This window comes from Stegostoma tigrinum, chromosome 35 (genome assembly GCF_030684315.1).
Source record: "Stegostoma tigrinum isolate sSteTig4 chromosome 35, sSteTig4.hap1, whole genome shotgun sequence".
Lineage (NCBI taxonomy): Eukaryota > Metazoa > Chordata > Chondrichthyes > Orectolobiformes > Stegostomatidae > Stegostoma > Stegostoma tigrinum.
The window spans coordinates 6032816-6055138 of NC_081388.1; the positions used below are offsets into that span (position 1 = coordinate 6032816).

At 46.7% G+C, this 22323-nt stretch overlaps 2 protein-coding genes across 2 annotated transcripts in view; one reads left to right on the forward strand and one right to left on the reverse strand.

Annotated features, from left to right (window-relative positions):
* Nucleotides 1–370: 370 nt before the first annotated feature.
* Nucleotides 371–13027, forward strand: ndufb7 (NADH:ubiquinone oxidoreductase subunit B7). Its single transcript, XM_048521959.2, has 3 exons — nucleotides 371–549; nucleotides 7701–7869; nucleotides 12792–13027. The coding sequence occupies exons 1-3, from the start codon at nucleotides 438–440 to the stop codon at nucleotides 12874–12876; spliced, it is 366 nt and encodes a 121-aa protein (XP_048377916.1). The 5' UTR covers nucleotides 371–437; the 3' UTR covers nucleotides 12877–13027.
* A 3485-nt stretch (nucleotides 13028–16512) lies between these two features.
* Nucleotides 16513–22323, reverse strand: part of tecrb (trans-2,3-enoyl-CoA reductase b) — a 74370-nt gene continuing 68559 nt past the window's right edge. Inside the window, exons 12-13 of the mRNA XM_048522041.2 lie at nucleotides 22001–22046; nucleotides 16513–18251 (exon numbers count right to left, since the gene is read on the reverse strand). Of these exons, the coding sequence (XP_048377998.1) occupies nucleotides 18124–18251; nucleotides 22001–22046 (174 nt within the window). The 3' untranslated portion in view covers nucleotides 16513–18123. The remainder of the gene's footprint in view (nucleotides 18252–22000; nucleotides 22047–22323) is intronic.

The window sequence follows — 22323 nt, forward strand, 5'->3', positions numbered from 1 at the left end:
CCAGGTCCAATAGTTTGGGGAGGGAGGTGGGGTGTCTACCTGGACATGTGGGGTCTGTACCCCAGAAAACACTGAACCTGGGGAATAGACATCAGTCCAGGAGCATAAATTTGGTGTAAAATTAAAAGGTCTAAAGGGTATTCCTGGCGTTTATGCAGACTTAATGAAGTTTAAAGGATACTCAAAAACAATTTAGGACATTTCAGAAGATTAGTTTGAATAAAAAAGGTAAAATATTCGACATTTTGCTGTTGGAGCTCTTGTCACAAACCTGTACCTCGATGGCCCCACACCATGCTAGGTAACCTGCTCCCAGATAACTTCCGCCCCGCACCAAGATGGCGCCCGGAGCGTGACGTCGAAGCGCACCACGGAAGTGAAGCCCGCTGGGTGTGGGTACAGATCCGGGTCAGAGCGGCGGGGTGACCCTGACGGCGATGGGGGCCCATCTAGCGCGGCGGTACCTGACCGACCCCGATGTCGAGCCTGACCCCAGCAAGATCCCCAGCTTCCCGCCCGACCTGGGCTTCCCGGAGCGGCAGGAGCGCGGTGAGTGAGCGGGCAATAAATAACCCGGGAGTCACCGCCTTCCCCAGGCATCCCAGAATAATGTGGCATTCTGCAGTGACCCCCCCCCCCGGGACAGGCCACAGTCACTGCACAGTGACCCCCCCCCCCCCCCCCCGGGACAGGCCACAGTCACTGCACAGTGACCCCCCCCCCCGGGACAGGCCACAGTCACTGCACAGTGACCCCCCCCCCCCCCCCCCGGGACAGGCCACAGTCACTGCACAGTGACCCCCCCCCCGGGACAGGCCACAGTCACTGCACAGTGACCCCCCCCCCGGGACAGGCCACAGTCACTGCACAGTGACCCCCCGGCCCGGACAGGCCACAGTCACTGCACAGTGACCCCCCCCCCCACCCCCCCCGGGACAGGCCACAGTCACTGCACAGTGACCCCCCGGCCCGGACAGGCCACAGTCACTGCACAGTGACCCCCCCCCCCCCCCCCCGGGACAGGCCACAGTCACTGCACAGTGACCCCCCCCCCCCCCCCCGGGACAGGCCACAGTCACTGCACAGTGACCCCCCCCCCCCCCCCCCCGGGACAGGCCACAGTCACTGCACAGTGACCACGCCCACCCCCCCCCCCCCCCCCCCCCGCAGACGGGCCGTAATGGCTGCCGAGTGACCCCTGTGGACAGACCGTAATAATTGATTAGAGACAAAAAAACTGCAGATGCTGGAATCCAAAGTCGATGAACAGGATGTGACCCCATCCCCCTCACCCACTCCATCCTCTTCCCTTGATGGACAGGTAGCACCCCACTCTTCGCACAATTGCCCGTTTAACTCATAAACAAAAGCAGGGCAGTGGTAGCCTGGAGGACGAACCTCCCTGTATATCTGAGGCCAAGTGTCAACTCTCCGACACCATGGCCTATCAAGCCACCGTCTCCCACGCTGTCCAAGATCTCATCACTCCTGGTGACCCACCTCCACCCTTATAGTCCCCCAGCCCCGCACTGCCCGGTTCTACCTGATCCATAAGCACAATTACCCTGGCCGACCCTGCTCCTGCCCCAACCAAACACATCTCTTCCTACTTAGACTTCCCCACCTTGGTCCAGGCAGTCCCCACTTACACTGAGGACACAAACCATGCCCTCTGCCTCTTCGGCAACTTCCAGTTCCCTGGACCCCAGCGCTTCATCTTTACTATGGGTGTGCAATTTCTGTACATGACCATACCCCAAGGACAGCCTATGTGTCCTCAGCTTCTTTCCCCTCCAACAGACCAATCCAGTTCCCCCGCCCACCAGTACTCTCCTCCACCTCACCAAGCTAATCCTCACCCTCAATAATTTTTCCTTCAATTCTTCCAAACTTCCTCCAAATACAGCGGGTTTCCATGGGCCCTAGCTACACCTGCCTGTTTGTTGGTTATGTTGAATAGCCCATTACGTACACCAGTACTGTTCTCCGACTCTTCCGGCGTTACATTGCTGACTGCATCCTGCACCCAGGCTGAACTGGAGCAGTTCATCTACTTGGCTAACAACTTCCACCCTGGTCCGTCTCCGACACCTCCCTCCCCTTTCTTGAACTCTCTCTTTCCATTTCTGGAGACAGTTTACAGTCTGACGTTTACGGTAAGCCCACAGTCGCCCACAGCTACCTAGGCTACACATACTCCCACCCTGTATCCTGCAAAAACTTCATCCTGTTTTCCCAATTCCTCCATCTCCATCACATCTGCTGTGATGTGGAGATGTTCCATTCCCAAGTATCCCAGATGTCTGCCTTTTTCAAACAACACTTTTCCCCACCCCCCTGTCATCCAGACAGCCCTCCACTGTGCCTCCTCCATTCCCTGCTCCACAGCTCTTAACTACCCCCTCCCTCCAAATATAATAAAGATAGAATCCCCCTTATCCTCACTTCCTACCCCACCAGCTTCTGCATGCAGAGTATCATCCTCAAATACTTCTGCCGACCCCAATTAGACCCCACCAACTAGAGCATCTTCCACTCCCCACCCCTCTCTGCCTTACTCAAGGACCATTCCATTTGCCACTCCTTAGTTCACACCAACACACCTGGTACCTTCCCCTGTAAAACCCTAAAAGATGCCATTCAGGGTCCTAACAGCCCTTCCAGCTGAGACAGAGCTTCACCTGCATCTCCTCCAACCTAGTCATTCTGCTCTGAATGCAGATTGGGTCAATTTTAACACATTTGTTAGTTGCATCAGTGGTGGAAAACCTGCCCTCTGGGAATTCTCGTGCTGATCTTTATCAAAGTGGTTTACATACCATTACAGTACAAAGCTAGGAACAAGACTGCCCACCATAACAGACTGGACCATATGAATTCAGAGCAGGTCAGAATAACAGTACTTCAGAGGTTTCACAGCAGTGACCGTGTCACCTAGAAGGGAGATAAAACGTTAGCATGAAAACCAGTCAGCTCGGTGAATCAAACAGCATCTCCAATGAAGAAATTAAATTTTTTCAGAGAGGCTGTTTATTCATTGTCACTTATCAAACTAATCACAAACTCCGCGCTGCAGAATGTACTAACCATAACCTTGACGCCACTTTTAGACTGGAATTGATGAGAGGGTTTGTGTCATTGCAATCTGTTTAGTGCTAAGTCTCCGAGCAAGGACTGTGACAGTGTATCCTGTACAAGGGTGGATATCTCTGACAGCAACCTCTGGATTTCTGTCACTCGTCCTGTACTAATAGAGAACACAACTTTACTGTTATCACCACAGCCAACTACCCACCCAGCGGAAAGTGACAGTCACCATAGTCCCAGATAATTATACAGTCTGTTCTTTGATTAGAGAGAGGCAACTACTCATAATTTTAACTTGAGGCCACCATACCTCAGGTTGAGCAGGCAGGACCTGTGTGGTCAAGCAATTGAACTTGACAATCTAGAGATACCCATGGTCCTTCCCTCCCCTTTGACTCCATCTCCTCTCCCAACCCCACCACCTATCATGTGTTCACTATACCTCCTGTCCTTTTGCTCTCTGATGACCTCAGCAAAGATCTCAGTTTTATCCCTCTGAGTCCCCACCTTCGTGAATTTTGGGCACTACCTGACGTTGAACTCTTCCATCACGTTCGCCTCCGTGCCTGTTTCTTTGGACAAGATTTTTCCCTGTCCCACAGATCCCTCCGCCCACTTCCAACACTCTCCCTCCACTTCAACCTCTCCCACTGGCCTTTTACCTGCCCTCGACCTGTTCATTGAGAATTGTTGACGTGACTTTGATTGCCTCAGTTTCCCTAACACCCTCACCCACTCCAACCTATCTCCCATGAACTGACTACATTCAGTGCTCTGCTGACAAGGGTGATGCTGTTCTTGTCTGACAGACTGACCTCTACATTGCAGAGGCTGAGGTCCAGCTCTCAGGTACCTCCTCCTGTCTCCCCATGATCGCTCCATTGAATATCAGGCCACTGTGTCCACAATGGTGACTAACCTCTTGTCATCTGGTGATACCCACCACCAACCCCGCGCCCAACTGCATCCAAGCCCATAGTCTCCCAACCCCGCACAGCTCACCTTTACCTCCTTCTCGAAATCCACAAACAGGGCTGCCCAGGCTGACCCATTGTTTCTGGCTGCTCCTGCCCCACAGAACTCATCCCTTCCTACCTCGACTCGTTTTTATTGTTCCCCTTGTCCAGTCTGTTCTCACTTACATCCACAAATCATCTCATGTTTTATATCCACCTCCAGCCACCCCTCTCTACCAAGGACGTGCAATCCCTTTACGCATCCATCCCCCGTCAGGGTGGTCTGCGGGCTGTCTGCTCCTTCCTAGAACAAAGGCCTGAACTGTCCCCATCCACCACTACCTTCCTCTGCCTGGCTGAGCTCATCCTCCCCCTGAACAATTTCTCTTCTAACACTTCTCACTTTCTTCAGGTCAGAAGGGTGACCATGGGTATCTGTATGGGTCCCAGTTACGCCTGTCTCTTTGTCAAGTATGTGGAATATTCTTTGCTCCAGTACTATTTCAACCCCCAGCCATAACCTTTTCTCTCATGTATTGATGATATCATCAGTGCTGCTTCCCTCTCTCATCCGGAATTGGAAAAATTTATCCGTTTTGCTTCCAACTTCTACTCCACGCTCACCTTCACCTGGGCCATCTCTGACTCCTCCCTTCCCTTCCCTTCCTCGACATCTGTTTCCATTTCTGGGGATAGGCTGGTCACTAATATTCCCTGCAAATCCACCAAAACCCACAGTTACCTTGAAAATACATTTTCACACCCTGTTTCCTGTAAAGACTGTTCTGTTCTCCCAGTTCCTCTATCTCCATTGCATCTGTTCTGAAGATGCCAACTTTGATAAAGGGACCTCTAAAATGTCCACCTTCTTCCTCAACTGAGGATTTCCCAGCACCTTTGTCGACAGGGCCCTCTGCTGGGTCCAATCCATCCACCATACTTCAGCCCTCACCCCTTCTCTTCCACAATAGCGATGGGGTCTGCCTTGTCCTCATCTACCATCCCACCAACACCCACATCCACAGGATCATTAGCTGCTGCTCCTGTCACCTCCAGAGGGATGCCACCATCAGACAAGGACTGTTCCCTCCGGGACACTCTGGCCCAGTCTTCCTTCACTCCCCCCATTCCCCGACAGCACCTTCCACTGCAACCGCAGAAAGGTGCAACACCTGCCCATTTACCTCCTCCCTCCCCAGTATCCAAGGGTCCAAAACATACCTTCCAGGTGAAGCAACACTTCACCTGCACTTCCCACAATCTAGCCTACTGCATTCGCTGCTCACAATGTGGTCTCCTGTACACTGGGGAAATGCAGCATAGACTGGGGGACCACTTCACAGAACAACTATGTTCTGCTCACAGAAAAGACCCTGTGCTTCCAGTTGCCTGCCACTTTAACATACCACCATGTTCCCTGGACAACAACTCTGTATAAAGCTTGCTGCAGTGTTGCAGCAAAGTTCAGCGCAATCTGGATGAACAGCGCCTCAGTTTTCGCTTGGGAACTCTACAGGCTTCAGGACTCTATCAAGTTCAAAGATTTTAGGGCCTGAGGCACCTTCTCCCATGTACTTACCCCAACCCCCACCCACCAGATCGATCAATTTAACTCCACCTCCCCCTCCTGCTCCCTGAGTGATATGTCCGTCATGGGCTGCCTCCAGTGTCACAGTGATGCCACCCTGGAGGAGCAGCATCTCATGTTCTGCCTCGGGAGCCAGCAGCCTATGGCCTAAATGTGGAATTCATCAGTTTTAAAATCTACCCCCCCCCCCCCCCAGCCTCATTCCATGTCCAATCCTCCCTGTCACCCCTGCCTCCTTGACCTGACTCAACCTGTCCATCTTCTCTCCCATCTATCCGCACCTCCCACCTCACTGACCAATCTCCACCTCTGTCAACCTGCACTCACCTATCACCATCCCACCTACCTTCTCCAGCCCCACCCCTCCTCTCTCTTTCAGAGCTCCCTTCCCCTCTCCCATTTCTGAAGAAGGGTCCCAACCCAAAACGTCAACTTTCCTGTCCCTCTGATGCTGCCTGACCTGCTGTGATCCTCTAGCTCCACACTGTTAGCTCTGACTTCAGCATCTGCGGTTCTTGCTATCTCTTGTTATCACATATAGTCTATAATTATGCACAACCCGTTGATAGTCACTAATAGTGCCCATTAATAACTACTCATTCTCTCAGGCTGATCATTATCCACTCTTTTGTCCAACTGTTCTCTCTCTCTCTTTGGCCTACCTATCGTTACCTGCTCCCACCACCCTGTCTTCTGCATAAAAACTAACTTTTTATTAGGTACCATCGGTTGTGAGAACGGGTCACTGGACCTGAAACGTTAACTCTGATTTCTCTCCACAGATGCTGCCAGACCTGCTGCGAAAGATGCATTCTGCAGCTCAACGCTTACTAACCTACACAGTAACTGATCAAACGAGAATAAAAGCAAAGTGCTGCAGATGCTGGAGATCTGAAATAAAAACGCAAAGTGCTGGTGAACCTCAGCAGGTCTGGCAACATCCATGGAGCGTGAAGCAAAGTTACCGTTTCGAGGCTAAAATGAAATGAAACTGCGTCTTCCCTGCAGATGCTGCTGGACCTGCTGAGTTTCACCAGCAAATAAACTGATTGCCCTGTGCTTTAATGATAATTTAAAGGGCTTGTAGGTGGTGTGGTGCATACAGACTCAATTTGAAGAGGGAGCTTGCACTCATTCCTGGCTTAGAGAGAGACTACACCCTGTAGAAATTAAACAAAGCAATGAACTATAACGTTCCGTGAAAGCTGAAACATTGTGAAGATGGTAATGGCTTTCGATGTTTACACTCTGCCACAAAATAACCACAATAGAAACAGTTTTCCATTGATGCTGTGGCGTCTCTGTTCTGAGACACACTGGTTTAGCTCACTGTTCTGGAAAAACTATCTGACCAAGTTCCACACCCCCTCCCCAGACACACTGTCTCTCTCACTTTCACATTCACACACCGCACCCTCCTCAACACAGACACTGTCTCTGTCGCGCTCTCACTGTCTCACTCAAACTGTCTGCTCCCCCCGTGCGCGCACACTCGCTGTCACACACAACCACATGTACAGTCTCTCTCACACACATTATATATAGATACAGCAACCTGTGCGCAAAGCCCAACTCTCTTCTCTCTTTCTCTCCCCTCCCCCCCCCCCCCCCCGCTATATATTCGCTCCCATGCACAAGCCCCCTTCACACACGGCCTGCGCACATAGCACCTCGCACACGCCCCGTCCACCCTCCACATGCCCCCACTAGAAATTGCTGGAAAAGCTCAGCAGATCTGGCAGCCTCTGTTGCAAGAAATCCGAGTTTACGTTTTGGCTTGAATGACCCTCCCTCAAAACCTGGCTGGGCATGTTTTTGTAAACAGCCCCACATGCTGCTGTTCTGAAATGATATTAACACACAAATAATGATAGTATAAATCAGACATTCTTTGTAACATTTTCTTAATATCGGTGTGATTTTTGTTTTGGTTAAGCTCTTTTGAAGCACCTTGGGAAGTTTAATTCTGTGAAGGATCTGGTACTGAGGCAAGTTGTGAGTGAGTTGAATTGAGTGAGTGAGCCTGGGATTTAATGAAGTGACTGTGTGCCTTTCTCCGCCCTGCTTAGTGATGATTGCGACTCAGCAGGAGATGAATGATGCCCAGTTGCCCCTCAGTCAGCGAGATTACTGTGCTCACTACCTCATCAAATATCTGAAGTGCAAGCGAGACATGTGGCCCAATTTCCTGGAGTGTAAGCACGAGCGTCACGATTGGGATTACTGCGAGCACAAGGAGTAAGAACTTGCTTTCTTTTCACTTGGTGTGCTAGGCTGGTGGTGGTGGGCCTGGCTTAAACTCCTGAATCTGCGCAGTGGTTGTGGTTCTGGGGTTGAGCTGGAAGTAGATCTCTGGTGACAAATTGGCTGTGGCCTGCTGACAGCCTTGCAACTAGACCCTGAGGGAGAAGCTATTGGGAAGGGCTGGTGCAGGTTTTACAATGAAAACAAGACCGCAGAAGTCGCTAAACATGAAGATCAAAGGAAGCTTAATCAGAAGCCCTTAGATGCTCCACTCTCTCTGTCAGCTCTTGACCACAATAGCACCAGGCAGCACAGAGCTCAACTGTTTCCTGTGCACTGCCCTGCATGCATTGTTTTAAAGTGGTAATTTTCTTCACTATTGATGAGAAAAGGCGTATTTTATCAGAGCTTTTTGACTTGCACCCCTCAAGATATTTGTAAAAATACCATTGTAAAGGGGAACAACCTTAAGACCACTAAACATGGGAACCCAAGTTGGCCATTCAGCCCATCGGGTATACCCACTCAATTAGATTGTGGCTAATCTGATAACACTCATCTTCACTATGCTGCCTTTGCACATAACTCTCGATTCCCTTTCTGATTAAAAATCTGTCTGCCTCAGCCTTGAGTTTACTTAATGACCCGGCCTCAGCAGCCTTCTGTAGATTCACTGCCCTCTGAGAGGAGAAATTCTTCCTCATCTCTGTTTTAAATGGGAGACCCTTTAGTCTGCGATGATGCTGTCTTGTCTGAGAATTCTCACAAGGGGAAACGACCTTTACCCATTAACACTGACAAGTCTCCTAAGAATCTTTACAGAGATAGTAGGAACTGCCGATGCTGGAGAATCTGAGATAACGCGGTGTGAAGCAGGGTCTGAAGAAGGGTCCTGACTCGAAACGTCAAACTTTCCTGCTCCTCTGATGCTGCTTGGCCTGCTATGTTCATCCAGCTTCACACCGTGTTAGCTCCTAAGAATCTTGTCTACCTTAATAAGGTCACTTCTTGTCCTTCTAAACTCCAAAGTATACAGGCCTGACCTACCCATAAGAAAATCTGCCCATATCCAAGATCAGCCTAGCGAGCCTTCTCTGGACTGCCTCCAATGCCAGAAAGAGGAACCAAAGCTGTCCACTGCAATCTGGAAATGGACCTCTCTGTTTTTGTACTCCATTCCCTTTGAAATAAAGGCTGAAATTCCACTTGTCTACACTGTTCCCTGCTGAATTTAGATGCTAGCTTTCTTTCCTTTACCCTCGAAGCTTCCCAAATCCCTCTGCGCTGCAGCTTTCTGCAGTCTTTCTCCACTTAAATAATATTCAGTGCCTTTATTCTTCCAGCCAAAGTGTACAACCTCATGTTTTCCACTTTACATTCTGTCTGCCAAGTTGTTGCCCACTGCTTTCATCTATATCCCTCTGTATACTCTGTCATCCTCGCCACTTCCTTTTGAAACCTATCTTTGTGTCAGCTTCACACCTGGCTATGGTACGTTTACTTTCCTCATCCACCTCATGGATAATAGATATTATATCACCTAAAAGATATTATAAATAATTGTGGCCCCAGCAGTTATCCCTGCAGCAGACCCCTAGTAATAGGTTGCCAGCCTCAACACAGCCCCTTTATCTCGGGTTTCAGACTCTCTCCATACAAATAAAGTACCGCAAGCAGAATGAGCTCTTACCTTGTTTAATAGCCTAACATGTAACACCTTATCAACTGCCTTGTATCCACTGCTTCCCCTTTAAATATCCTGCTTGTCATCTCCTCAAAGAATTCTAATAAACTTGTCAGGCATGTTTTCCTCTTCCTGTCTCTGCTTAATAATATTACTTGTTCCTAAGTGCTGTGTTGTTACATCCATTATAACAGATTAGCAGTTTCCCAATGACAGACATTAAGCTAATCGGTCTACAGTTACTTTTTTATTGTCTACTTCCCTTACTAAATAAAGGTGCAGTGTTGGCGGTTTTTCAATCCTCTGAATGTTCTCCAGAACCTAAGGGTTCCTGGAAGATTATTACCTAAGCACCCACTATCTCTGAACATTGAACATAGAACATTACAGCACAGTACAGGCCCTTCGGCCCTCGATGTTGTGCCGACCTGTCATTACCAATCTCAAGCCCATCTAACCTACACTATTCCATGTACGTCCATATGCTTATCCAATGATGACTTAAATGTACCTAAAGTTGGCGAATCTACTACCATTGCAGGCAAAGCGTTCCATTCCCTTACTACTCTCTGAGTAAAGAAACTACCTCTGACATCTGTCCTATATCTTTCACCCCTCAATTTAAAGCTATGCCCCCTTGTGCTCGCCATCACCGTCCTAGGAAAATGGTTCACCCTATCTAACCCTCTGATTATTTTATATGTTTCAATTAAGTCACCTCTCAACCTTCTTCTCTCTAATGAAAACGGCCTCAAGTCCCTCAGCCTTTCCTCGTAAGACCTTCCCTCCATACCAGGCAACATCCTAGTAAATCTCCTCTGCACCCTTTCCAAAGCTTCCACATCCTTCTTATAATGTGGTGACCAGAACTGTACGCAATACTCCAAGTGCAGCCGCACCAGAGTTTTGTACAGCTGCAGCATAACCTCTTGGTTCCGGAACTCAATCCCTCTATTAATAAAAACTAAAACACTGTATGCCTTCTTAACAGCCCTGTCAACCTGGGTGGCAACTTTCAAGGATCTGTGTATATGGACACCGAGATCTCTCTGCTCATCTACACTACCAAGAATCTTACCATTAGCCCAGTACTTTGCCTTCTGGTTACTCCTACCAAAGTGCATCACCTCACACTTGTCTGCATTAAACTCCATTTGCCACCTCTCAGTCCAGCTCTGCAGCTTATCTATGTCTCTCTGCAACCTACAGCATCCTTCGTCACTATCCACAACTCCACCGACCTTAGTGTCGTCTGCAAATTTACTAACCCATCCTTCTACGCCCTCACCCAGGTCATTTATAAAAATGACAAACAGCAGTGGACCCAACACCGACCCTTATGGTACACCACTAGTAACTGGTCTCCAGGATGAACATTTCCCATCGACTACCACCCTCTGTCTTCTTTCAGCAAGCCAATTTCCGATCCAAACTGCTATATCTACCACAATTCCATTCCTCTGCATTTTGTACAATAGCCTACTGTGGGGAACCTTATCGAATGCCTTGCTGAAATCCATATACACCACATCAACCGGTTTACTCTCATCTACCTGTTTGGTCACCTTCTCAAAGAGCTCAATAAGGTTTGTGAGGCACGACCTTCCCTTCACAAAACCGTGCTGACTATCCCTAATCAATTTATTCTTTTCTAGATGATTATAAATCCTATCCCTTATAAACTTTTCCAACACTTCACCAACAACTGAGGTAAGGCTCACTGGTCTATAATTACCAGGGTTGTCTCTACTCCCCTTCTTGAACAGGGGAACCACATTTGCTATCCTTCAGTCGTCTGGCACTATTCCTGTAGACAATGATGAGTTAAAGATCAATGCCAAAGGCTCGGCAATCTCCTCCCTGGCTTCCCAAAGGATCCTTTGTAATTATCCATAATTAACTTTAGCACTGATGTCTCTGACTCTGCTTCCTCTTTCTCAATTGGAATGTTAAATTCTACCATGTTATGGTCACTATTTTCTCAGGATCTTTTACTCCGATCATTTCTCAGGGCTGGGAGGTTGTGCCTGAAGGCTGAGATTCCCCAGTTCCTCCAGCTTTCCCTCACCACTACCTCATAAGAGCTTGAGGCACGAGGCAGCAGCAGGACACAGCTCCATGAAGGGCTCCTCCTGGTGTAATGGAGCAGCAAAGGAGGGCTGCGGTTGGCAGGGCAAGAGCAATGAAGGAGCAGTGGTCAAGAAGTCACCATCAGGGAGGGCTGGTGCCTCTTTGTGAGCCCCCTCATGTCTCCCCTTCACGTCCCTCTTCCATCCTAACTCGCTCCTTATCGTCAGCCAGTGAAAAAGGGGAGCAGTGTCAGCAGCATATGCTCAGTTGCTGAGGCCTTGATGTGGGTGATCTGTGTGTGCACTGGTGCTGATGTCACTGCACAGAGAATGCAATGACAGCTGCATGTGTGCAGACATTTCTGTGGCGTGTTGTGGCCTGGGACATGCACGCGGGCTATTTTACGATATAAATAATTGTCCCATTTCTCCAGCAATCCTCAAGTTCTGAGTAACCAAACAACTGCCTTCAATCTTCCTCATGTCAGCACACAGTGGACTCCAAGTCCCTTGAGCTGATTGATGGGTGCTCAGATGTGTGTGTGCTGCAGCCTGTCTCATTGCTGATTTGAACTGAAACCCTCCAGCCCCAAGGCAACATCCTGGTAAATCTCCTCTGCACCGTCTCCAGTGCTGTCTCATTCCTAATAATAATGTGGATTCCAGAACTGCGCGTAATACTGTAGCTGTGAGCTAACCAACATTTTATACAGCATATTTGTTTACTTATCTGAACGTTGAGGATGTATCATTGTTGTAAGTTTTTGAACCACTTATCTGATCTTAAGGAACAGTCTGGATTCATGCCTCACCAGAACACAACCATCTAAAGCTCACATTCCCAGTCCAGTGATGAGGCAGTGCTCAACTGTTAGCCTCATCTTATTCATGGGATGTTAAATTGAGGCTGTCTGTCCTAGTGGGTGGACATGAACCACCTCAAGTTTGTAAAAGAGGTTGGGAGTCCTCCCTGTTCTACTGGATCGAGTTGTTTCCTAAAGCAGTAACAGATTAACTGTTGGTTTATTTGGTCTGTGTGTCTGTGTACTACGTTGTTATTTGTTTTAGGGTAAGTACCAGGTGCTATCTTAGCCATTGTGTTTTTTTTGACAATGCCAGGAGGAATGCACACAGATCACTAATCTCAGCTTTTCTCACTGCAGTTATGTGATGCGTATGAAGGAGTACGAGAGGGAGAGGCGCTTACTGATGAGGAAGAAGAAAATGGATGAGAGGCAGGCAGCATAGCCAACTTTCCTGGAGATGCTGAGTAACTGAGTGTGTGTCTCCCTCGGAGAACAGCACCCTGATCTGGCCTGGGTGTCCTGTGGGTGATTTTTTTTTTGTATATAATTCTAATATCTCCTAACATCAATAAAAGGTCCAGTTATAAACCCAACCTGCTGCTTCCTAGTCCTCCTTTACTCATTTCCCCAAGGATCTCCTGTTCCTGCCACGCTGGTGTGTGCATGTAGAGGGAATGTGATCCCTTTTCCTTATGAAAGGCATTTCACCCGAACCTGTCCTGTTCTCATTGTACTGGCACGCCGTTCCCAGAGAGTAGTGACAAGCAGGAACTCTCCCGCCACAAACCAGTGTGATTTGGGGATGTTCTCCTGACTCTGGAACTGTTGCCCTAATGTCACTGTGGAAACACATCTTTGTGATATAGCTGTGCTTCTGCAGGTTGGGGCTCCACCATCAAGAAATGGCAGTGAGAATTGACCAGACTCCAAGATGGGATGAGTTAATTAGTAGTGGAACAGTTTATGTCAGCGATTACATGACTTTGGGAAGAACTCATTTTGACATTTCACACGTGTTTAATCCTCACACCCTGATGAGGACTGGAAGCGGGGCCACAGTGGTGATAGCACTGAATACTAACCGTTAGTCTAACAGGCAAGCTTCACACTGCTCATTTCACTAAAGACATTGCACGTCCTGCCATTTGAGTGATAATTTATAAACCTGCAGTTATCCTCTAACACAACTTCCCGAATGAGAATCTCCCATTATTTTGGCTGCTGGCTGTAAGTTATCCGGAGTACAGTCAGCTAGCTATGATACAGTTGTTGGCACATTCATTTCACTATCAGAAGAGACTCCAGAGACTGGGGCATAAATTCTGACAGCTCCAGTGCAGTACTGAGGGGTGCTACAGTCAGAGCTGCAATTTTTCCCATTACTGAGGCCATGGTACTATTTGGAATCACTAACGCACATTATTGGGTTGTCGTGTTCATGCTGGAGGGAATCTTGTTTCAGAAGATGCTGAAATCAAGTTGTAGCTCTTATTGAGTTGTGTCTTATTTCCTTTTGGCCCATTGCAAAAAACAAGCAACTACAGCTGCCTAGAGATACAGATCAACTTCGTCCCTGCTGCTGCTGCCTTCTGATGTAGCTGCTTGAGTGCCATTTCAAATTTGAATTTAATTATTGTCATGTGTGCTCAAGTACAAAGTACAGGAATACAGTGAAATGTGGACAATGCTGCCACACAGAGGGTGTGACTGAATAAACACTCCCCAATCATCCAGCCTGCCTCTCTGAGCTGCAGAGCTTTCACTTCAGCCCTCGGTGAATCTAAAACGAGGGTAGGAAAAGTGCCTAGATAAATTATGATCAGGAATATTCGTGGCAACTCTAGAATGAACCATTGGGCCAAACGGCCCATTGATGTGCTTTTAATTGGACTCTGGCATTCCATATCTTTAAAACTGCTGTTGGAAGTCCTTGTCTACCTTATCCCTGTGCTGCCAGGATAGATATTACTATTCTTGCCCTCTTCAGAACTTAGGGCTTTTTTCACTGTCAAGGGGAATTTTGGTTTAAATGCTATGGAGTAGATATTAGTCATACAATACCCATTGTGCAGTTAGTGAGACTGATTAATATAAAGCTAGACAGGGGCATGCACATGCGCGCACACACACACACACACACACACTTTGGTCCAACTCAACCATGACCTATTCATGAACTTATCCAAATGTCTCAAACATTGTGACTGTACCTGCATCTACAACTTCCTCTGAAAGTTCATTTCATACATGAACCACTGTCTGTGTAAACAAATTGCTCCTTAGGTTCTTTTTAAATCTTTCCCCCTCACCATAAACCCACACCATCTAGTTTTGGACTCCCCTACCTTGGGAAAAAGACCTTGGCTATTCACCCTGTCCATGACCCTCATGATTTTATAAAACTCTTAAAAATGTCACCCCCTCATGGGACTATACTCCAGTGTGCCTATCCATACAACACAAACCCTCCATTCCTGGCAACATCCTTGTAAATCCTTTGAGCCCTCTCCAGATTAATAATATCCTGGTGCTTGTGCAGTGTGAGAGCCACCCTCCTGTGAGTGAACACGTCTTACTGAATATGGTCATCAAGACATGCTACTAAGGCTCCTGTTCCATTTGATCTAAAGTCAGAATGGCCATTCCTTCCACAGGGTGCTCAGTAGCTATAACCCAGACTTAATCCTACAACTCCATTTACATCTTGGTTTACACACACATTTCAAATTCTGCCCACTACGCGATCTTATTTTGATCTGTTTGTAGTTTGCCTGTGATCATTCGGGTGTGTTTTTAAGTCTGATCAAATCTTAAATATTTACACAGGATACTGGGATGCACAGCGAGGCATCAGAACATCTGACTGATTAAAAAAATGCAAAAGCATCACCCCACCCCTCAAGGCATGAAACTTGTAAATGTTAATATTCAACAAGACTTGGGTGTACTAATGACAAGGAATTCCCAAGTTAGCAGGTAGCTAATCAAAAGGCAAATGCTATGTTGAACTTTATGCTATGCCCCAATTCCTTTCCATTAAAGAAGTTCTGCTGAAATTCTAGGGGGTTTTGGTGACAGGACACTCGAAATACTCCGCAGTTTCAGCATCCATGTTTAAAGGAGGAATATGCTTGTATTAGAGATAGAACAGCAAGAGTTCACTATAATAATAAAATGTGAGGCTGGATGAACACAGCAGGCCCAGCAGAGTTCACTAGTTTATTTACTGTGACGACAGCACAGTAAATAATGTCTGCAGTCCTGGGAATTTAGAATGACAGTGATTGAACTGAAACGCAATTTTCAAAAGGACTTGACGGCTGCAGAATCTTGAAGGTAGGGTTAGTCTCAGGGAGAAATGTCCTTAGTCAGAGGCATGTGAAACTTTGGAATTCTCTACCCAGAGGTTTATGCATTGTGCATTGCTGAATATATTTAGTATCACAGATGTAATGCATGGAAACAGACCCTTTGTCCATGCTGACCCGATATCCTGAATTAATCTTATCCCATTTGTCAGCATTTGGCCCATAATCCTTAAACCCTTCCTACTGATGTACCCATCCAGATGCCTTTTAAATGTACCAGCCTCCACCACCTCCTCTGGCAGGTTGTTCTGTAAATGAAATGCCCTCTGTATGGAAAAAGTTACCTCTTAGTTCCCTTTTAAATCTTATCCCTCTCACCTTAAATCTATGCCGTCTAGTTTTGGATTCTGCTACCTTGGAGGCAGGACCTTGTCTATTCACCGCATCCATTGCCCCTCAATTTTATAAACCTCCATTAAGGTCACCCCTCAACTTCTGACACTCCAGGGAAAATGGCCCCAGTCTTTCCAGCAGCTCATACCCTCCAACCCTGGCAGCATCCTTAAATCTTTTCTGCACTGTTTCAAGTTTCACAACATCGCTGTTATAGCAGGGAGATCAGAACTGAACACAGTAGTGCAAAAATGAGAAGGACAGATTTCTGGTGTGGAATGGAGTTTAACCCAGGGATTAACTTAATGGCTAAACAGTCTATTCCTGTTCCTACCTTCTATTCTTGTCATTGTAACGGAAACACAGCAAGAACACACTAGAGACAAATCAAGTTTATTCAGTACTTTTGTAAACAACGTTATTGCCGATATTACAGAGTTTGAAAGAAATATTCTTCAATTTGCTACCACACAAACTTTGAGACAAAATAAGTCATTGAGAAAAATCTGAAATATAGTTATCCAAATACCAACTTTCCGCTAGACACTCGCAAACACAATTTTTAACAGGGTGTGTTCGAAGTTGAACAGAGATCAGGAGCCAAAGCATTGGAAATACATTACCATTAGACGAAGACTGTTGAATCTAAGACTCAAGATTACACAAAGCAGCAGGAAGAGAAAACCAATATTGCCGTGCTCACAAGGGTGAAGGGCACAATCCTCAAAGTCAAAGGGACTCAGGAAAACTATAGTGTTAATAAACAGCCCCTCCCCAATCAGTGCATATTTATTTTCTTAACAAAATCATTAAATCAGAATTTAGTGACAATAAGTGCTGAGTGCTGCTTCAGTTTTGTTCTTTGTCTGCTCCAGGTGGAGGTGTTGAAACATACTCTTCTCTAGTTGAGCACACACTCAAGTTATGGATGAAATGGGAGGAACAAAACCGAGGAACAAGATTGGGATGTATAAAATTGGTCGAGCTACTGACATCCCTGTAATTAAACTGGTTCAGAGCAACAAAAGAACCATCTCACCTCCAACCCCTGTATACCAGACTGTATCAGAGCATGATACAGTCAGACTGTGCAAAGTTTGTGGCTGATGACCAAAGTCTGACCCATCAAACACTCCTAGGACAGGGACAGCCTAGGGATAGATACAGACTAAACCACTCTCTACACTGTCCCCATCAAACATTCCTGGGACAGGGACAGCACGGGCTAGATACAAAGTAAAGCTCTTCTATTCCCTTTACAGATAGACAGTAAAAGTGTAGGGGCTGCAGTGTGACAGGACAGGGGTGGGGAAACAGGAGCCACTGCTCCCATTCTGAGTTCGTGGAGGCCCTCCCATGTCCAACCATAAATTACACCATTAAGATTCAGCTTTCCAGTTTTTTTTTGGGGGGGGTGGAAATGGAAAGACAGAAGGGTGGAGATTAAGAGAGTCGGGTCGAGGTGGGGGTGGGGGTCTATAAGTTTGCTTGGGGAGCAGCAATAATCAAGTTGGCTGCTTTACACCAACTTGCTTCACATTGACAGAGATTGGGCAAAGGTCAACAGGGCCTTGTGATTTGGCCAATCTGCAGCAGAGCCCAAGACACAGTTTTACACTTGGCATTTTGATTCTGTCCAGCCTGTAATGGAACTAGGGATCCCACACAGAGAAATCAGAGCTCAGGGAGGCGGGGGGCAGTGGAATTAAAAGATCAGCAACTACATAAGAGGTCCACGAAGATGAAAGTAGGTTAAGATTCCCACACCTCCGACACCTTTACCCAATGTATAGAGAGACAGAATTGCCCCAGGACTTTTAAAAAAAACAAAACTAAATTCGCAGGAACACAAATCGGATAGAATCAAACAGCTCTGCTAAAGCTTGTGGTTGGTTTACGGAGGGACAGACAAACGGACAGATAGACAGACACAGACAGAGGGGCTGGGTGTCACAATGCCTCCCCAGCCAGGCTCACAGACTCTCTGTCTACAACAGGAGCGGGATGATCGGGGTGCGGAGTGGCGGATAGTCACGGAAGTCCTTCAAGTAGCTGCGATGCTTCCCATTGGCCCAGATTGCCATCTGGACAAACCCAACCAGCGTGAACAATGCAACTGCAGAGAGAGACAACAAAACTATTCATAAACAGGTTTGGAGGCCCACTTCTGCCCTCACCACACCAGACACAGTAAAGCGGCCGTCATCAAAAATGAACATAGAACATTACAGCACAGTACAGGCCCTTCGGCCCTTGATGTTTTGCCGACCTGCCATACCAATCTGAAGCCCATCTAACCTACACTATTCCATGTACGTCTATATGCTTGTCCAATGACGACTTAAATGTACTTAAAGTTGGCGAATGTACTACCGTTGCAGGCAAAGCGTTCCATTTCCTTACTACTCTGAGTAAAGAAACTACCTCTGACATCTGTCCTATATCTTTCATCCCTCAATTTAAAGCTATGCCCCCTCGTGCTCGCCGTCACCATCCTAGGAAAAGGGCTCTCCCTATCCACCCTATCTAACCCTCTGATTATTTTATAATTAAGTCACCTCTCAACCTTCTTCTCTCTAACGAAAACAGCCTCAAGTCCCTCAGCCTTTCCTCGTAAGACCTTCCCTCCATACCAGGCAACATCCTAGTAAATCTCCTCTGCACCCTTTCCAAAGCTTCCACATCCTTCTTATAATGCGGTGACCAGAACTGTACACAATACTCCAAGTCCGGCCGCACCAGAGTTTTGTACAGCTGCAGCATAACCTCTTGGTTCCGGAACTCGATCCCTCTATAAAATAAAAGCTAAAACACTGTATGCCTTCTTAACAGCCCAGTCAACCTGGGTGGCAACTTTCAAGGACCTGTGTTTATGGAGGGGGTGTACAATGGTGGGGGATTTTGACTTTCCAAACAAACTGGGACTGCCAGTGTTAAGGGCTTGGATGGAGACAAATTTGTTAAGTGCGTAGAAGAAAATTCTGATTCAGTATTTGAATGTACCTAGTACAGAAGGGGCAAAATTGGGAAATAGGGCAGGACAGGTGACTGAGGGGTCAGTGGAGGAGCACTTTGGGCTCAGTGACCATAATTCAATTAGTTTTAAGATTGTGATGGAAAAGGATAGACCAGATATAAAAGTTAAAGTTGTAAATTGGAGGAAGGCCAATTTTGAGGGAAATATGGCAAGAACTTTGAAAAGTTGATTGGGGGCAGATATTAACAGATAAAGGAGCAGTTGGAAAGTTCCAAAGATGGTATGTTCCTGTATGGGACAAGGCTGGTAGATGTAGGAAATGCCGGATGACAAGAGAAATTGAGGCTCTGGTCAAGAAAAAGGAAGCATATGTCAAGTATAGACAGCAGAGATCAAGTGAACCCTAAGAAGAGGGGCAGCAAGACTATACTCAAAAGGGAGATCAAGGGGGCAAAAAGGGGGACAAGGGATAGCTTTGGCAGATAGGGTTAACAAGAATCCAAGGAGATTCTACAAATACATTGAGGGCAAAAGAGTAACTAGGGCGAGAATTGCGTCCCTTAAACATCAACAAGGCCCACTGCGTGGAACCTAAAGACATGTTCGAAAAGGATGGCTTTAACCTGAACTGGAAAGGAACCAAGATCTTAGCAGGGAGATTTGCTAGTTCCATTAAAAAGGAGACTTTATGCTGATAGAATTCCTCCATCACCATCTCTTTAAGTAGCAGCATAAATAGAAGGATTGATGGGGACAGTTCTGAATGCGACGAGAGCATGTCAACTAGAAAAGAAAGTCAAAATAAGTCAGGAGTTTGTAGTAACTAAACTGCATTTATTTCAATGCGAGGGATCTTACAGATAAAGCTGACGAACTCAGGGCATGTTTAAGAGTATGGGATTGGGACATTATAACTATTACAGAAACTTGGCCAAGAGATGGACAAGACTGGCAGCGCAATGTTCACAGTTTTAGATGCCCTCGGAAAGATAGAAAAGGAGGGTTTTTTTGGGGGGGGGGGGGAGAAAAAAGAGGGGAAAAAGAGTGGCATTTTTGATTAAAGAAAATATTACTGCGGTAACTACAGAAGAGATTTCTGAAAAATCATCCAGTGAAATTACAAGGGTAGAAATTACAAATAAGTAAGATCACCTTGATGGGACTGTACTATAGGACCCCAGTAGTAAAGAGGGACATTGAGAAACAATACGGAGGGAGATCTCAGATATTTGTAAGCATAATCAGGTTGTAGTAATGGGGGATGTTAATTTTCCAAACTGAGTTGACTCCAAATTGACTGAGACTACCATAGTGTTAAAAGATTTGGATGGTGAAGAATTTGTCAGATGTCCTCAAGAAATTTTTCTTTATAAATATGCGGTTGCTCCTCCTAGGGAAGGAGCAATCTTTTGCTTCTTATTCGACAATCATAGCCTTAAACTGTCTTATACAGTTTAACTTTGGAGGTTAGACTTACCCAACTCTACTTGAGAATGCAGCTAGCTGATATTTTCATTTGTTGGGGAAAAAAGGCATCAAACCTTTAAAATAAGATCAGTGATGTCTATGTGGCCCATATGCCCCTCTTGGCCTTATGGCAGGTGTTTAATTAACAGCAGTTTGTCCAATCTCTAGACACAAACACAGAACGAGACTAGAGTCTGCATCATAACAGAGCCTAGTCCCACTAACATTGCCACTTCCCAGGGGCAACTGTTGGATGGTGACCCAGAGCAGAAACCTGAACCAACTTCCCCTCTAAGCTGAGGCTAGTCAGTGTTAACTGAGGTTAGCCAGCCCTGAACCAACACGACTCTACTACTGGATAGCTCAACTGGTTAGACGGCTGGCTGGCTGATGCCAACAGCACAGGTTCAATTCCCGCACCAGCTGAGGCTACCATGAAGGACACTCCTTCTCAACCTCTTCCCCTCGCACGAGGCATGTAAAGCCTCAGGTTAAACCACCACACTCAAATAGTCTGGTAGGGCTGTGGGTGACTTTACATGCAAGGTTTGGAGTTAGAAGTGGGGTCTCTCCACGAGACTGGCTCACCATCTTTGGCCTCAACTGCTTGACAAAATGACATTGGGGCAATTTTTTTTACAGCATGGTTTGTGCAGGAAATGAACTGCAAGAGGAAGTGATGGACGCAGGTCCAGTTACATTTAAAAGAAATTAAGCTAAGTACATGAAGAAGAAATGTTTGGAAGAATATAGGCAAAGCACAGGCAGGTGAGGCTAGTTTAGTTTGGGATTATGATCAGCATGGACTGGTTGTTTCCATCCTCAATGACTATGACTATAACTGGTTGCTTTTAGCGTGGCAATGATTGCTGGCAGCAAGTGCTACATTTAAGCAGTTCTCTTGGAAGACAGGGAATTTGGTGATACAGCTCATCTTTTAGAAATAGGCTTCATTTCTATTGCATGGCATCAGTAAGGAAGTGACTGTGAGCCCGCAGACCCAGCCCTCTCTCCCTCAGGCAGAAAAGTACACAAAACTTCAAGCAGCAAAGCTGCCGCAGTATCTGCTAGAGCTTTTAAAAATTCTTTCACAGGATGTGGCCATCACCAGCTAGACCAGCATTTACATGAATCTGCCACCCTGGATGTGGTTGCGATGAATCACCTTCCTGAACCTCTCCAGGCCTTGGTCAGTCCTGACGCAATCTCCTTACCCACATCAGCAACTCAGGACAACTTTACCCGAAAAAGGAAACAAACGCAACATGCTGGAGAAACTACTTTTGACGAAGAGTCACGCGGACTCAAAATGCGAGCTCTGCTTCTCTCTCCCCTGAAGCTGCCAGACCTGCTTAGTTTCTCCAGCATTCCCAGTGTATGTTTCAGGTTTCCAGGCTCTAAACAAATTTGCTTTCGCTCACCTGGGAGACACTGAGTCATGATAGTGAAGCCAATCCAGGAGCCCACCTGTGGAGAGAGACAGGAACACAGAAAGCCTTTGATTTCAATGAAAGAGTAATCTTTACTACACTCTCCAGAAACTTGGTGCGCGCTGATAGAACAGACCGCTTTAGCGGCTGGAGTAATGGTGTTCGTGGATAAGGACCAGCACTTGCACCCCTCAATCAGCCTGCTAAACCTTCTGCTATTCCCGAGATGATACACTAAGAACAAATTTGTAAACACTGAAAACTGTCCCCCTGTTTCATGATCAGATCTGTTGACATAGTTGAGATGGTTGCAT

What these genes read in the sequence shown, in the direction of transcription:
- ndufb7 (XM_048521959.2), top strand. Translation starts at nt 438, where the DNA reads ATGGGGGCCCATCTAGCGCGGCGGTACCTGACCGACCCCGATGTCGAG. An exon ending in CCCGGAGCGGCAGGAGCGCG is followed by an intron (nt 550 to 7,700) that starts GTGAGTGAGCGG and finishes CGCCCTGCTTAG; the next exon opens with TGATGATTGCGACTCAGCAG. An exon ending in GATTACTGCGAGCACAAGGA is followed by an intron (nt 7,870 to 12,791) that starts GTAAGAACTTGC and finishes TTCTCACTGCAG; the next exon opens with TTATGTGATGCGTATGAAGG.